Source organism: Aplidium turbinatum, chromosome 2 (genome assembly GCF_918807975.1).
Source record: "Aplidium turbinatum chromosome 2, kaAplTurb1.1, whole genome shotgun sequence".
Classification (NCBI taxonomy): Eukaryota; Metazoa; Chordata; class Ascidiacea; order Aplousobranchia; family Polyclinidae; genus Aplidium; species Aplidium turbinatum.
In genome coordinates, this window is record NC_137473.1 from 29,323,081 (window position 1) to 29,339,350 (window position 16,270).

Consider the following 16,270-nt stretch of genomic DNA (forward strand, 5'->3'; position numbering starts at 1 on the left):
CAGAACAATATACTCACCATTGAAAACAAAAGAAACCACAGTTCTCTCTGTTCTACAGTATTTGTATCAAAACAAACTGAATGCTGTGTACTCTAACTTGTGTTTGTTACTAAGACTATTTCTCACTGTGCCAGTTACTGTAGTTTCAGGAGAAAGACCATTTTCTAAACTAAAGTTAATTGTTGATGACGTCATATCATTGCGCAACACAGTATCTGTCTAGAGATCAGTCACTTCGCCTTTTTTATTCTACAACCACGTGAGCTAATACGTTACCGCCATTATTGTGACACGCATTCATTCCGTTGAGAAGGAGCGATCTTCCTGGCGTCAGCACTACCTGACTACTCACTATAGAACAGCGAGCATTGTGTTTCGTTAACTCAATTGACTGGCAAAAGCAGCGGTTGAGAACTATGTGGCAGGAACTAGTGGTGCGGTACTGATGAGCCCAGCCTCATGGGCGAAACACGTGTCTATCGCTGAGTTTCTGCTACACTCGACTACCGAGAAACACGCATTCATTCTGTTACTGATGTGCTTCGTACCAACAAGGTTCGCAATAAAGCTCGAGACATAGAAAACATGGTGGCAACGCAAGATTCTTGAACTCAGCCGTAGCGTCAGCAAATCGAAGACATTTACAGATAGAAGTGGCACTAAGGTTAAATTGAACTAGCATCCTAGACAGACAAGGTGTCAGATCGCCAACATAGACTGCCCCAACCACTTGATCCACTGGACAGCAACCTTGCAGAGTCCTATCACCAATGGCGTGAAATGGTGGATATCTATTTGCTGACGACCAAAGCATACAAAGACGACTACAAGGTGCAGACAGCAATCGTTAAAGAATGCGCAGGCTGGAGCATGGTCCAGGAAATGAGACATTTTGAATACACCACAGAAGAGAGCAAAGACGATCCGAAAGTATTGCTGGAAAAACTTGAAATATATTGTAGCCCAAAACAGAATGATGTTATCTCCACATTGAGGTTTTACAAAGTAGCATAAGGTCATTCAATGTTTCAAGGATATATCGTAGATTTAACTCAACGAAGTCTACTAAAGTAATACAGTAAGTATCCAGTGGTTTGAAAGAATCCTTCGACGCATTCCTAACGGAATTAAAAGCAAAAGATGAACACTGCAAATTTTCAGACAGAAACAAGGCTTTGCGAGACAAAATCATATTGTCTGTTCCGACGACGCTACAAGAGAAGCTTTCATGCGAAGCGACACTCACGCTTGACAAAACAATACAAATCTGCCGAGCCCGAGAAGCATCGCACAAACAATTGAATACCTGAAAATGAGAAGGGCCCAAGTCCACCTTTTTGGTAAAATGAGTTATACCCACCATCGTAATACTAACGCCTAGCGCTACTTTATGAGCAAATGAAAGATCCAAATCCACGCTTTGAAACGTGTTATCGAAGGCAAATAAATTTGTATGATTTGCAGAAGGGCCCAAGTCCAGGACTTCGGCCATTCTTTCATAATAAATTTTTTTATATCTTACATTCTTAGGCCATATACATACAAGCCTAACGCTCTTCCTACCTTAGAAGCTAGTCAGTGCTATACTAGCCAAGTGCCGATTAAGGCTGCGAAGAAGCAAGATGTTATCATACTGAAAAAATACTTGCGCCAAGGAACAAGAGACATGATAGACCAACTCGTTACAACGGACGATGCATTCTTTGATGCACAAAACTCAGACTATGAAAACTAAAGTTACTTTTTACACAAACTGCTTTTATCTTACGCAATGAACTGAAAAACTGCTTTTACTACATAACAAAAGTCTCAGATTTCTTTCATGATCAATGTATTTTGATATGACAATGGGGTAAGGTCAGTTGCGTACCTAGCGAGAGCGCCTCCCCCCCTGCGTGGCTTTTGTCACTGCATCTTCAGCTAAGAAACGCTCCGTTTTTTGTCCCAAAAAAGTTGTTTTTCAAAACAAAAAGGTCTTCAACCTCGAGAGGGGGCCCTTAAACGTGGGGCTCTTTAGGTATGGGCCCCCCTGCGACTGCAGGTATTGCAGGGGGTTACTACGCCAGTGGGCAAGGTGCTATCTATCAATATATCCAAGCAAAGCGCAGTGCATTACAAATTTGTGAGGTCCTGAATATAAGAATTGTCCAAATCCAGTGAGTTTGACGATCCGCATCGCATAAACTATAACGCACAGCAACACACAATACAGCTTTTTTGTTGTCTATTCCCATGAGTAACTACCCACATTAACCAGGCTTTGATATCTTTAACAACAACAAAATTGTGAAGTTTTTTTTGATTTTCTCGAAATAGTATCACTTGGACTTGGGCCATTCTCATTTTCAGATATTCAATTGCAAGAATTGCAAACAAAGCTTGCTGAGTCCATACACAAGGTTGTGCAACACCATTCCAACAAGACAACACAGAGACGCTTTACACGCAATGAGAAAAGCGCTGAATGTGACTTTTGAGGCCAAAATCATGCTCGCAAGGCCGCAACAGAAACATGTGCTCTGCGTATGGAAAAACGTGTGTCCACTTCAGTGGTGTAGGCTAGCCAGAATTTGAGAGGGGGGCAAATATTTGATGAATTGAAGAGAACGACAAAGTGTTTAATTTAAGAAATCTGCAGTGGCGTTTCCTGGTGGGTTAAGCAAGGGAAGCAATGAAGCTGATGGGGGGTTAGAGCGTGCCGAAGGCACGCGTATTCTAAAGGGGTCCGGGGGCATGCTCCCCCGAAAATTTTTTGCAAAATTACACTCAAATAATGGATTATAGCGCTTTCTGGAAATACTTTCACGGTAATATTTGTATAAAATTTATAGACAGATAAACAGCTATTAACTTATTAAAAGTAGCTGTTACACACGAACGGGAAAAGATTGCGGCTAAAATTAGAGAACACAAAAAAAACTTAGCTACACAAAAACTACAAAAAAACCCAACAGAGTAAGCGATTCTGAAATTGCTTCCACAGATTAGTTAAAAGAAACGTAAATCGCGTAAACTTTGCGCGATTTACGATTTGCAAAATTTATTGGTGTCTTTCTGTGTGTCTAAAGCAAGTCCTGGGGGTGTTAATAGCCAGATGTCTTGAAAAACGTTATAAATTTATACAAATTATATTATATTTTCAACAAAAGGTTCAACTTCGAAATCCAAACTTTGAAAATTTTGGGGGAGGGCATGGCCCCTTTTGCCCCTCCTGGCTACGCCTATGTTCTACTTGCGGGAAGAGAAATCATTTTTCAGTGAAATGCCGAAACCGCGTACACCAGGTCCACATCATGGAGCCAAGCGTACACTCAGAAGAAGAAGAAAACGCATATTTGTGTGCTATAGCGTACAAGGAAGTGAGAAACGAGGCTGCACTACTCAACATAAATGAACAGGAAGTCCGCTTCCAGCTAGACACCGGAGCTGACGTCAACACCATATGCAAGCGCTTTGTGAAAAGAGGTCAGATAACTCCGACTACACAAACATTGACGATGTGGAATAGAACGACAGTCAAACCAGCAGGTACGCCCTACTCGATGTTATCAATCCGAGAACTAAGGAAACCTACTGTGTTAAGTTCACTGTTGCAGATAATAACTTGAACTGTCTTCTACGATTTTCCACAGTTAAAAACTTGAATTTGATTTCGATTAATGATGATGCTTTTATCGCCAATAGGCTATAAGTGACACAAAACTGGGTTACATCAGTTGTGCGTCTTTAACAGTAGACCCAAGGGTAAAACCTAGAACCCTATCCTGTCGCAATGTGCCAGTCGCGCTCAAACAGAAACTCAAACTCGAACTCGAATCGCTGGTAGAGCAAGGCGTACTATCCCCCGTTGATGAACCAACAGACTGGGTGTCGTGTGTTTCTGAGCGCGGCGCTCTGCCCTCAAGCCTATTACTCAGTTAATTATTGCCTTGTTTTCTACACGCCTTGGTTCTACGTTTTCTTCATTCGTTCATTCATTCAGTTCTGTTGTTGTAGCATTATGTACGTTCGGAAGCAGTTATTTATGTATCCTTTTATTTGCAGATGTAGTTGCTTTCTATTTTATTAAAGCCTTTGCAAGGTTGTTGTACAAGTGAATTAAGTTTACTTCAATTTAATGAAATAGTAGCTATGCATAAGTTCATGCAACCCCAAGTGTTTGGGGTCGACACAAACTCCCCGGAAGCCTCAAGAAAGTGGCAACATTGGAAGCGTACGTTTCGAAACTACATCGCAAGGATTGAGGGTGCAGATGCGCAAGCGAAGCTCGACATCCTAGTAAATTTACTAGAGTCACATGTGCATGCGCACATCAGTGAAAGTGACACTTACGATAATGCCATTGCTCAGTTGGACATCCTCTACAATAAACGGATTAACGAAATTTTTGCGCAACACTGACTTAACACATGCAGGCAAAAAGTGGACGAACCCCTGGAAAGTTTTCTTCAAAGACTAAAACAGCTCAGTGCTGACTGCAACTTTAGTGCAGTTTCTGCAGCTCAAAACAAAGAAGCATCCATTCGGGACGCCTTTATTGCGGGAATTACTTCAAGCTACATCCGACAAAGACTTCTTGAAGACAATGTCTTGGAACTACAAAGAGTCTTTGAAAAAGCTCGGTCGGTTTATGATGCCCAACGTAATGCCGAAGCGTACGTTATGCCCCCTGGCGGCGAAGCTTTGAATGATCCTCTAGCTGTGTGCGAGTCACGTTCTTGGGATTCCCAATCCAGCAACAAAACGCCACCTCGCAAAAGCGACTGCCTTGCAATAGAGCAGAAAAAATGCTTCTTTTGTGGCAGAAGACTTCATCCCAGAGACAAATGTCCTGCCAAAGAACAGATTTGCTACAAATGTAACAAAGAAGGCCACTTCGCTAATGTGTGCCGTTCGGCGAGCAGTAACGCAACCGCTGCATGTCAATCAACAAGCTTGGCAGCTCTCACATCGATGTCTAAATCAGTTCAAAACGTAAACGTATCCATTGAGATCAATGAAAAACTAGCTAAATGCCTTATTGACACGGGCGCCCAAAACAACCACATAAGCCATGAATTAAGTAATCGCGCTAACTTGAAAGTAAGCTATAGTGACGAGCAGCATGTGGATTTAGCTGTAAAAGGCTCATCAGTGAAAACTCGAGGCTCCTGCTTTGCAACTCTACAACTTCTGGGTCGCGATTACGCTGATGTGAAATTCAGTGTCATGGACGGACTACTCTGGAACGTAATTCTTGGACGTGAATTTTTACAACAGCATAAATGCGTAAATTTTAACTTTGGAGGATCTGAACAACCTTTGAACCTTGGGGCCTTAAAACCTTTGAGGAGCCCAATGCCAGTACGTTTATTTGAGCATATGACAGGAGACTGTTGCCCAATTGCTTCCAAATCACGTCGATATTCTAAAGCTGATCAAAGTTTTATTAAGAATCAAGTCGCTCAACTCTTGCGTGATGATGTTATTGAACCAAGCACGTCACCATGGCGTGCTCAATTGGTAATTGTAAAAAATGAAAACCATAAAAAAACGCATGTGCGTGGACTACAGTCAAACAGTAAACAAATTTACTTTGCTCGATGCCTACCCGATTCCGAACATGCAAAGCATTATAGATAATGTTTCTCAGTACAAATGGTTTTCTACTCTGGCTTATCACCATGTTCCCTTGCTGCCTGAAGAACAAGAGTACACCGCCTTTAAAGCCAACGGACAACTGTATTACTTTAAAAGGATTCCGTTTGGCCTTAAGAATGCAGTGCCTTGTTTTCAACGAGTTATCAATGGAATCATTTCGAAATATGTTTGCAAAGGAACATTTGCCTATCTTGATGACGTTACGGTGTGTGGTGAGACGCGCGAGGAGCACGATAAAAATCTGAAGTTTTCCTGGGTGCTGCAAATGACTGCAATCTAACGTTTAATGAAGACAAATGTAGTTTTTGCGTAGAAACAATAACATTGTTAGGATATCGCATCTCGAAAGGTGTGGTTGAACCAGATCCTGAAAGAGTAAAACCAGTTATTGATATTCCTTTTCCTAACACTGCTAAAGAACTTCAGCGCGTGGTCGGCATGTTTGCTTAGCCTACTATGCGCAGTGGATCCCTCAGTACTCGGAAAAAATTAAACCTCTGGTTTTGTCAAAAACTTTTCCACTTGACAAGCAAGCAATACAAGCTCTCTCCCCGTTGAAAAAAGATTTGAGCATTGCTACTCTTGGGACAGTAAATGAACAACTCCCGTTTGTGCTTGAAACCGACGCATCCGACAACGCAGTATCAGCAACGCTGAATCAGCAAGGACACCCTGTAGCTTTGTTTTCGAGGATGCTAAACAAGAGTGAAATTCGATATTTCAGCGTAGAAAAGGAAGCTTTAGCGATCGTCGAAGCAGTACGACAATGGAAGCATTTCCTAAGTGGTCGTCATTTCACGGTTGTGACGGATCAAAGGTCAGTTTCATTTATGTACTCAAGCACAAATCATAACAAAATTAAAAACAATAAAGTGCAACGATGGCGTATGGAACTAAGTGAGTTCAATTTTGACATTGTTTACCGCTCTGGAAAATATAACTCCGCTCCCGATGCACTGTCCAGAGCATACATTGCTACGATGCATAATAATGTGCTACACGATATTCATGTATATTTATGCCATCCTGGTATAACTCGTTTGCTTCATTTTGTTCGAACTAAAAATCTACCTTATTCTGTCGACGACGTTCGGAAAACGGTGCAAAACTGCAGCGTATGTGCAGAAATCAAACCTAACTTTTATAAACCACCTAATGCGCATCTTGTTAAAGCTACCTAGCCGTTTGAGCGACTGGGTTTAGATTCCAAAGGCCCTATGCCGTCTGTGTCCAAGAACAAATACATGTTAACAGTTGTGGACGAATTTTCTCGTTTTCCTTTCGCGTTTCCTTGTGCAAGTACTGATGCGCGAACTGTTATTTCTTGTTTAAACCAATTGTTTGCGTTGTTTGGTATGCCTGCGTATGTACACTCCGATAGGGACTCGGCTTTCATGTTCAAAGAACTATCATCGTATCTTAATAGTCATGGTGTTGCATGCAGTAGGACGTCTGTCTATAATGCTCCTGGAAACGGACAATGTGAAAGGTATAATGGAATAATTTGGTCTGCAGTGAAATCAGCATTAAAGTCTCGTAAACTTGACATGTCGCGCTGGGAAAGCGTGCTATCCGACGCTTTGCATTCTATTCGCTCTTTGCTTTGCACCGCTACAAATGAAACGTCTCACGAAAGGTTATTTGTATATAAACGTCGATCGTCATTTGGAGGTTCTATGCCGACATGGTTATCAACACCAAATAAAGTGTTTCTACGGCGTCATGTTCGTTTATCAATGTATGATCCTGTTGTTGACGAAGTAAAGCTCATGCATGCCACCCCTAACTATGCTCGTGTTCGTTTTCCTTCTGGCAGAGAAACAACGGTCTCTCTCAAAGATATTGCACCATTGGGACAATCGGATGAACCTGTTTTACCGGTTGACCAGGATGTTCCAGTCGAAGCAAACTTAATACGTTTGCCTCCTCCAGTGGCGAATGGTGAGACTATTGCTCTACCCAATGGATTTGTAAATAATGACGTGACTTCAACATCACCGGATGTAAATTTAAGTGTGCGTAGTGACGATGGCGACATTGTACAACGTGAAACTACTGATCACTCTATGTCATCGTCTTCGCCCACCACTAATACAACACACTTACGCAGATCTACTCGTATTCGTCGTTCGGTTGATCGTTATGGTGCAGTGCCATATTTTTAGCAGTCTGCTTTGATTTCATGTAAAATCACGCCTGTTGTCCAAGTTACGCTTGTGAACTATGTTTTGCGTGGTTGTGCTATTTATAATGCAATTTTGAGAGGGGGAGAATGTCGTGTGTTTCTGAGCGCGGCGCTCTGCCCTCAAGCCTATTACTCAGTTAATTATTGCCTTGTTTTCTACACGCCTTGGTTCTACGTTTTCTTCATTCGTTCATTCATTCAGTTCTGTTGTTGTAGCATTATGTACGTTCGGAAGCAGTTATTTATGTATCCTTTTATTTGCAGATGTAGTTGCTTTCTATTTTATTAAAGCCTTTGCAGGGTTGTTGTACAAGTGAATTAAGTTTACTTCACTGGGTTAGTCAAATGGCAATAGTAAAAAAACCGAATGGAGATTTACGTATCTGCATTGATCCCCAGCCACTAAACACAGCGTTAAAAAGAGAACAGTACAAACTGCCAACTCTTGACGATATCTTATACCTTCCTTAACAAATGCCAAAATATTCTCAAAAGTCGATGTAAAACACTGGCATATCGAACTAGATGAAGAAGCGAGCAAGCTAACAACAATAATCACGCCGCATGGTCGCTATCTGTGGAATAGACTTCCATTCGGTCTCAAAGTTAGCAGCGAAATTTTTCAAAAAAGGCTAATAGAGTCGTTATAAAACTTAAACGGTGTCTTCGTTGTCGCAGATGACATCATTGTTGTTGGTTGTGGGTCAAATGAAAACCAGGCCATCAATAACCATGATGATAACCTTAGAGCTTTGCGTCAGCGCTGCAAAAATATACCAATTTTACTCAATAATCAAAATGCGATCATTAAGAAAACGAAAATCACGTTTATGGACCACAAGGTAACGAAAAACGGGATCCAAGCCGATCCATCAAAGATACTGTAGAAGCAATAAGAAACATTCCCTCACCCACAGATATATCTGGCGTAAAACGATGCTGCGGCATGATTCAGTATCTATCGAGGTTCATGCCAAATCTGGTAAACAACCTCGAGCCTATACGAAGACTGACCCGAAAAAAGACAGCCAGAAAATATCTGGCCTTATTTGGCCCTTTTTATGGCTGCAAATTTTGACTGGTTTAGAAAGTATTATTTTAATCGTATCTGTTACTGCTTCCTTTTGGCGGCAAGAGTTACTGGCCGAGACCATCAGGTCTACGTCTCTCTTATTGCTAATTACTCCGTCGGCTTATATCAAATAACAACGGAAAAAAGTATGCCGTTGGTCAAAAGCTTTATCTATCACTTCAATCAATTTATTTCGCAAAATATATTCGTGATTGTGTATTTTAGGTAGAAAAGGTGATAAAGACTCGGTTTTTGACGTATTTTCGCCATTTCTTGGTCAAATTTCTCAGTTCACATTTTATTTTGAAAGTCTTCTTGCATTGAACACAGAATTTCATCAATTTTGTTTTTCCGTTTCTGTGCAAACAGTAATCCATGTACTTTTTGCACTACAAAGCAATTTGCGCAAATAACAAACTACATTCCTAATTATTGTCTGCCAGCAAAGAATGACTCATATCGCGTCAGAGACCGACTCCCAACGCAGACAGCAAAATCGACTTTGAATCAATGTAAAAATGACGGATTTTACTGCCTGGGTAAGGAATGGGATTTTAGCGCTGTCGCGTTATGAGTGACAAACACAAAACGAAACCGCACGCTAATAGTAAACTGTCAATCAAGCTATTGAATATCAGCAAATTTCTTGCATTTCATAACTGACTGTGAGTATCGGATAATTGTGAAGTTCACAATAAACCTTTTGTCACAGGCTGTGACAAGGTTTATTGTGAACTTCAGAATTATTCGATACCAACATAATCGGGATTAAAAGTTGGGGCAAAAAAAAAATGTAAAAGTCAAGAAATCTCAGGTTTCTAGCGTCACTGCTTCAATGTGAAGTTGCTGAATTAGCAGAGGGCGAGACCATAGGGTCTACAACAGGAACAGGTACGGTTAAGTAAATTGCAAATAAAAGTATCACTTATCATCACAGCCTGAACTATATCCGTTTTAATTACTAAGTAGAGACATAGAGAGCAGAGAATGTGTTAGCTGTGGACAGGGTGGTTCTATTGAGTTGAACCGGGTTTCGGGACTATTGCCAAGTAGCCTAATTAGTGAAGTCTCTTAGCTTAGTCAGCAGTCAGTAGTACCATCAGCATAGTAAGGTGTAAGCAACTGATTCTGTAAACCATCTAAAAGCGACACATGGTGATACATGAACAGGTATGTAGGTGTAGGCTACCTATGACTGTTACATAGTCTAGGCCTACATATGTTCATTAAGAACCAAATGGCTTTAACACAAACCTCTCAACAGGTAGAAGAGATTCACACGTGCGGGTCTGAAGAAGACAATTATGCATCAAGTTCAAACCACACAAGCGAGAGTACTGCTCCAACATATAGAAACATTTTTGAAGCATTGATGACCCCATTCGAAGATGCTTAGCTTTCCTTGCGGTTTCTTTTGCGCTTTTGTAATGTTTCTTTCAATAGGCTACATAACCAAACAATGAAAGGTTTGGATCGAAACATTTTGGACGGTGGGCTACTAAACGTTTTTAGTAGGTAGGCTACATAACGTTTTAATTCCAAAAAAAGAATATAGCTAAAATTTAACTGCAGACAGCGTACACCGTTTCGACCTTCCGGTCTCATCAGTGCAGTGTTTAGGTGTTAAACTGTTTTATTCGCATAAACAGCGCACGGGTACAAATAATTGACACGGCGAGAGAGCACAAACAAACATAGCCAGGTCGAAGACTTTCAGAAACCGGCCTGCCACACCCCGCGGCGGCGGGGAGCGGAGTGATTTAGGGGTGATGATGCACCCGGAGGGGTAAGTCCACCAGCTTAGGTCGCGGGGGCCAGGCTGGGGAGTCGAGGTACCTGTGGAGGGAGAGCGTGGATCGAAAACGTTACATGACCCGTCCGCAAATTTAGAATGGCGTAGCGGGCCAGGGAGACAGGCTCTTTCTGCATTGCCCAGAAAGATGGCCTGCGACGGGCCGGGCGACCCGTCGCGTGTGGACGCTGGAACCGGCAGTAATTGACCGCCGGGCGGCGCCCACGTCTCCCTCACGCGACCTCGGCGCAGGTACTTGACTCTTATACCCGGTCTGCCAGTAGGCAGAGCGGATAAAATTGGGGTCTACCACGAGGAAGAGAGTCAACTATTTAAGGATAATTTGGCTCTCGTGGCAGACAAAATTCCAATAAAACTGTGGAGCAGAGGCTCGATTAATCAATAGAAACAAAAAATATAGGTGGGAATGTAATACATACTCACTGGAGAAGAGTAAGCTTTGATTCGGCGAGCACGGATGTGCACTGGCCAGACGTTGAGGCAGGTTCGCCCAGCTGGGTCGGGGAGGCTAGCGATCGAAACCAGAGGCACTGATAGGCTACATTACCAGGAAAAAGTAGAAAATTGGGGTGGAAATTTTGAGGCTGCATCGAGTTGATCAGGGGATCGTGTTAATCAATGCGTTGAAAGCAGAGCGAGGTTGATCCGAGCGGGCAGGAACAGCGTTACAAGGCGAAGGCAGCGTAAGATAATTCGAAACAATTGATTGATTAATACATAGAGATATAGTGATGATTGAAGTTACTTAATTGCTGTTAAACCAGTCTCGATTCACAATGTACATTAGACATTTTATTCCTTTCCTTTGTTCATTTTTGAATGCTTGGGTTTGATGAGACTGGAGCATTATAAAAAAGATGACACTGGTTTATGCACCAAAAATAGTACTACTGCCAACCTTGCCAAAGTGCTCAAACTGCAAGCAGTGAGCTTTGCGCAATGCATGTATCCAACGTAAGCTTTAGGTGCATACAAACCAAAATATTGTTTCCACGTTTTCACGTCATAATTTTGATATAAACTGGCAAAACGGGCTTTGTAATGGAAAAGCGTCACGTTGAGGAGGGGTTTGACAAAAACGTTACGTTGGCGTCACATGGGGGAGGGGGGTAAAAAATTCGGAAAAACAGCGTTACGTAATATTTGAACGCTCCCAAAATCTTATTTTTCGCTTCAAGACTGCCTGACGAAAGAAAAGAACTTAATACTAAAGGGAGAGCGCATATTCATCCCAAAAAATTTGCGCCGCGAGATCAAAGACAATTTACACCTTGCGCATTTAGGTTATGACAGCATGATGCGGCGAGCACGCGAGACCGTGTTCTGGATAGGGTTATCAAAAGAACTGAAACAAATGGCAGACAATTCTATAGTCTGTCAACAAACAAAATCAAGCAACCAGAAAGAGACACTCAAACAGCACAACGAAGGAACGGCGTCATGGGAGAAAATTGGTATTGATCTGTGTGAGTTTCAAGGAAAGAGTTATTTAATAGCGGTCGACTACTACTCTAATTTCATTGAAATCGACGTGATGACGTCAACCACCACCAGACAAGTTATAAAGTTGCTTAAAAAAGCATTTTGCGCGATACGGCATTCCCAAATGTGTAGAGTAATATCCGACTGCAGTCCACAGTTTATGTCTGATGGCTTTAACGCATTTTGCAAAAAATGGCAGGTCATCCATATAACCATAAAAATGTGCATAATTGTCATAATTGTCATAATTCGCTCTGCTTTGCCTTTTTGCTTGGCATTGAGCACTTTTTGTAGTATTAATTGTTTTCATTGTTTTAACTGTAAAAATGTGTATAAACCATGCTTAAGCGCACATTTCTAAACCAAACCGACCAATATCAAGCCCTGCTTGAGATCAGGAACACGCCGCGCCAAGACGTAAACATCAGCCCAGCAGAGGTCCTCTTCGGCAGAAAACTTGGATCACAGGATCAGTGATACCTCTAATCACCGAACCTAGTACCACCATGCAAGCCGAAAAAAGGCTTAATCGCAGAAATGTCACAAAAAGGAATTATGATAAAAACGCTCGTGATATGAGTCCATTTTCAATCGGACAACAAATACATTTCCAAAACCCACCCAGTACAAATTGGGAACGACCCAGGTAGCAATAGTTGGCGTGCAGCTGGCGTCATCAGGGCGGCGAGCGCTCACATTGGCGACATCGAAAATCGTTAGCAGTAGGCCAGCGCCTGGATGGCGAATATCGTCATGACTTTTTTTCTTCAAAGTTCATCGTTTTCTGCTGGCTTCGCGCGGTCGACTTTCGTGCGAGAGACGCGCTTTCGATTTTTGCTCGTTTTCCGCTGACAACGCGCTGTCGAGTTTCTTACGAAAGGCCGCGCTTCATTCCGTTTTAGTTGCGCTTGATTGAAGTCACGTGCCATTTCAAACACGCGATTGATTTGATTGAGTTGAAACCTGTTTGCTCAGTTATTGGGTAGACTGCTGTGTAATAAAGTTTAGGGTTAGGGACCTCGTTAGTCGTTAGGTTACTGCGATATGCAATTGTGTTGCTAACAAATTCACTAAGTGGTTGATTTGATGGTGTCTGGTATTCAGTATTCTAGTCACTTGCGGTAAACCACTAAATAATGTTACACGTAATTTATGTGAACATGTTTTATTGCATTTAAGATGTAACTAGCAATGAACTTAAGGCAAAAGTAGATAAGGAAATAGCTACAAAACAAATTAGGCTATCGTGTTTTTTCAGCAGGTTTTTAGGCACATTGATAGAGATTTCGGTAATGCAATTACTTTAGTGCTACAATGCAATAAAAACCTAAGTCTAAAGTTAGTCTGTGGTACAGGTATATACTGGTTGCTGTATAGATTGCGTATTACTAATTTAGTTTTTGAAACAATGAAAACTATTAATACTACAAAAAGTGCTCAATGCCAAGCAAAAAGGCAAAGCAGAGCGAATTAAATCAAATGTAGTTATTACTATCTGAAGCCTTTACAAATTGTTTCACCTAACGGATCATCAGAAGGTCTGCAAAAAACATGTAAACAGTAAAGAATCGATAATTCTGAAAAGATATTAAATATTACAACTATAAATTAATCTGCCAAAAAAAATCTCTAAACCTGTACTTCCTGAGAAGATATTAAATATTACAGCTGTAATTTAATCTGCAAAAAAAACCTCTAAACCTGCATTCCTGAAAAGATATTAAATATTATAACCGTAATCCAATCTGCAGAAAAAAAACTCCAGAATTATTAAGGACAGCCTCCATCCGCCACGATAAAGTATCAATCAATTTGTCCCAATGGAAACCAAGCAACAATGATGGCAACATCTATGACATCACAAAGAAGCAAAATGCTTGTTATGATCGGCTCAACCTGTAGTAATCTGCACAGAATGAATAAAAATTGTTTTTAAACCTGTAAAAATTAAATGAGATTTATAACCTGTAAAAATCAAATGAAATTTTTTTCAAAATTATAACCTGTAAAAATCCCAAGGAATTGTGATGATGTAACCTGTAGTGTCCTGAACTCTGTAAAAATTAAATGAGATTTATAGCCTGTAAAAATCAAATGAAATTTTAAAAACCTGTGAAAATCAAAAGGAATTTATTTTATTTTGAAGTACTTGGGTTTAAATTTGTTTCTATGACGACATTTGCCGACCAGTTCCGAACGCTTGTTCAAAAGGTGGCCACTATCAGCCTTCAGAATGGCCAGCTTTTCAGCCAAACATAGGCCACAATTGTTACGACCACCACCACTATAAGGCCGAGCACAGCTGTGGATGGACCAAGTTATTTTAGGGTCAACACCCTTGTCCTTAAGGTCCCAAACTGCCTTAGATAGCTCGGTGCTGTTTCGTTTAGACCTATCCATGAAAGTACATTTATGGTTGGAAAAACGTTTTTTAAAAGTAGTTTCGCAACAACCAATGTAATTAAGAACCTTCGCCCGAAGGACAAGGGTGTTGACCCTAAAATAACTTGGTCCATCCACAGCTGTGCTCGGCCTTATAGTGGTGGTGGTCGTAACAATTGTGGCCTATGTTTGGCTGAAAAGCTGGCCATTCTGAAGGCTGATAGTGGCCACCTTTTGAACAAGCGTTCGGAACTGGTCGGCAAATGTCGTCATAGAAACAAATTTAAACTCAAGTACTTCAAAATAAAATAAATTCCTTTTGATTTTCACAGGTTTTTAAAATTTCATTTGATTTTTACAGGCTATAAATCTCATTTAATTTTTACAGAGTTCAGGACACTACAGGTTACATCATCACAATTCCTTGGGATTTTTACAGGTTATAATTTTGAAAAAAATTTCATTTGATTTTTACAGGTTATAAATCTCATTTAATTTTTACAGGTTTAAAAACAATTTTTATTCATTCTGTGCAGATTACTACAGGTTGAGCCGATCATAACAAGCATTTTGCTTCTTTGTGATGTCATAGATGTTGCCATCATTGTTGCTTGGTTTCCATTGGGACAAATTGATTGATACTTTATCGTGGCGGATGGAGGCTGTCCTTAGTAATTCTGGAGTTTTTTTTCTGCAGATTGGATTACGGTTATAATATTTAATATCTTTTTTTTTAGGAATGCAGGTTTGGAGGGTTTTTTTGCAGATTAAATTACAGCTGTAATATTTAATATCTTCTCAGGAAGTACAGGTTTAGAGATTTTTTTTGGCAGATTAATTTACAGTTGTAATATTTAATATCTTTTCAGAATTATCGATTCTTTAATGTTTACATGTTTTTTGCAGACCTTCTGATGATCCGTTAGGTGAAACAATTTGTAAAGGCTTCAGATAGTAATAACTACATTTGATTTAATTTAGTTTTTGTATATATTATATTACAAAATTAAGATCGGAACAAACCATATGACGAATTATTTGTTTTACATGTGTTTTGTTCACAGGTTTATTCTTAACTAACTGTAGTTTTGTTCATAGCCTATTATTGATACAAGGTTTTCTTGGACGAGAGATACAGAAATGGAACAATATCATATAATAGAGTTTGATGGAGAGGATGGTGCTATGGCAATTGTCCATAATAGTTGGATCTGTAACCTGGTGACCGCCATTCAACCAGACAAACGCAGCAAATAATGGCATTCAACCTATTCCTGGAAAATGGACGATGTTTCTAAGAAGATATAGCTGCGGTTAGTTTTGAAGTGTTGTGTTGATTTGTGTTCACAGTGCTTCTAAAACTAGAGATACACACGAAAGCACCAGAAATAGTAGTCTACTACTCTACTGGTTTATTATTATGATGTAAAAAATGGCAAAACCTTTTTTGATGCTAACATGATGCAGTATATATTGTTAGCCTATGCTTTTCAGGAAAGGATCGACCTAAATTGTTGACTAGGGCAGGCCTTAAAACTCGTGTTTTTTTCCGGCAGCCATCGTGGCCTACCGAAAGCTCCTTCTCGGTGGCCAGATCTGCGTGGTTGGAGGCCAAAGTAACGATAGCACAAGCAAATAAAATTAAACTTGCAACAATGTTAAAATGATAACTTAGCGTTGTTGAAGTCTGGGCGAC

At 40.6% G+C, this 16,270-nt stretch overlaps 1 protein-coding gene across 1 annotated transcript; it reads left to right on the top strand.

The window, feature by feature from the left end:
• The first annotated feature begins 780 nt into the window (after positions 1 to 780).
• On the top strand, positions 781 to 10,293 carry LOC145788489 (uncharacterized). The gene is given in 8 exon segments (XM_082600253.1): positions 781 to 930; positions 3,285 to 3,528; positions 4,045 to 4,081; positions 4,416 to 5,502; positions 5,633 to 5,845; positions 6,171 to 7,785; positions 8,504 to 8,667; positions 10,162 to 10,293. Coding segments are annotated over 8 exon segments (3,642 nt in total).
• The last annotated feature ends 5,977 nt before the right edge of the window (positions 10,294 to 16,270 follow it).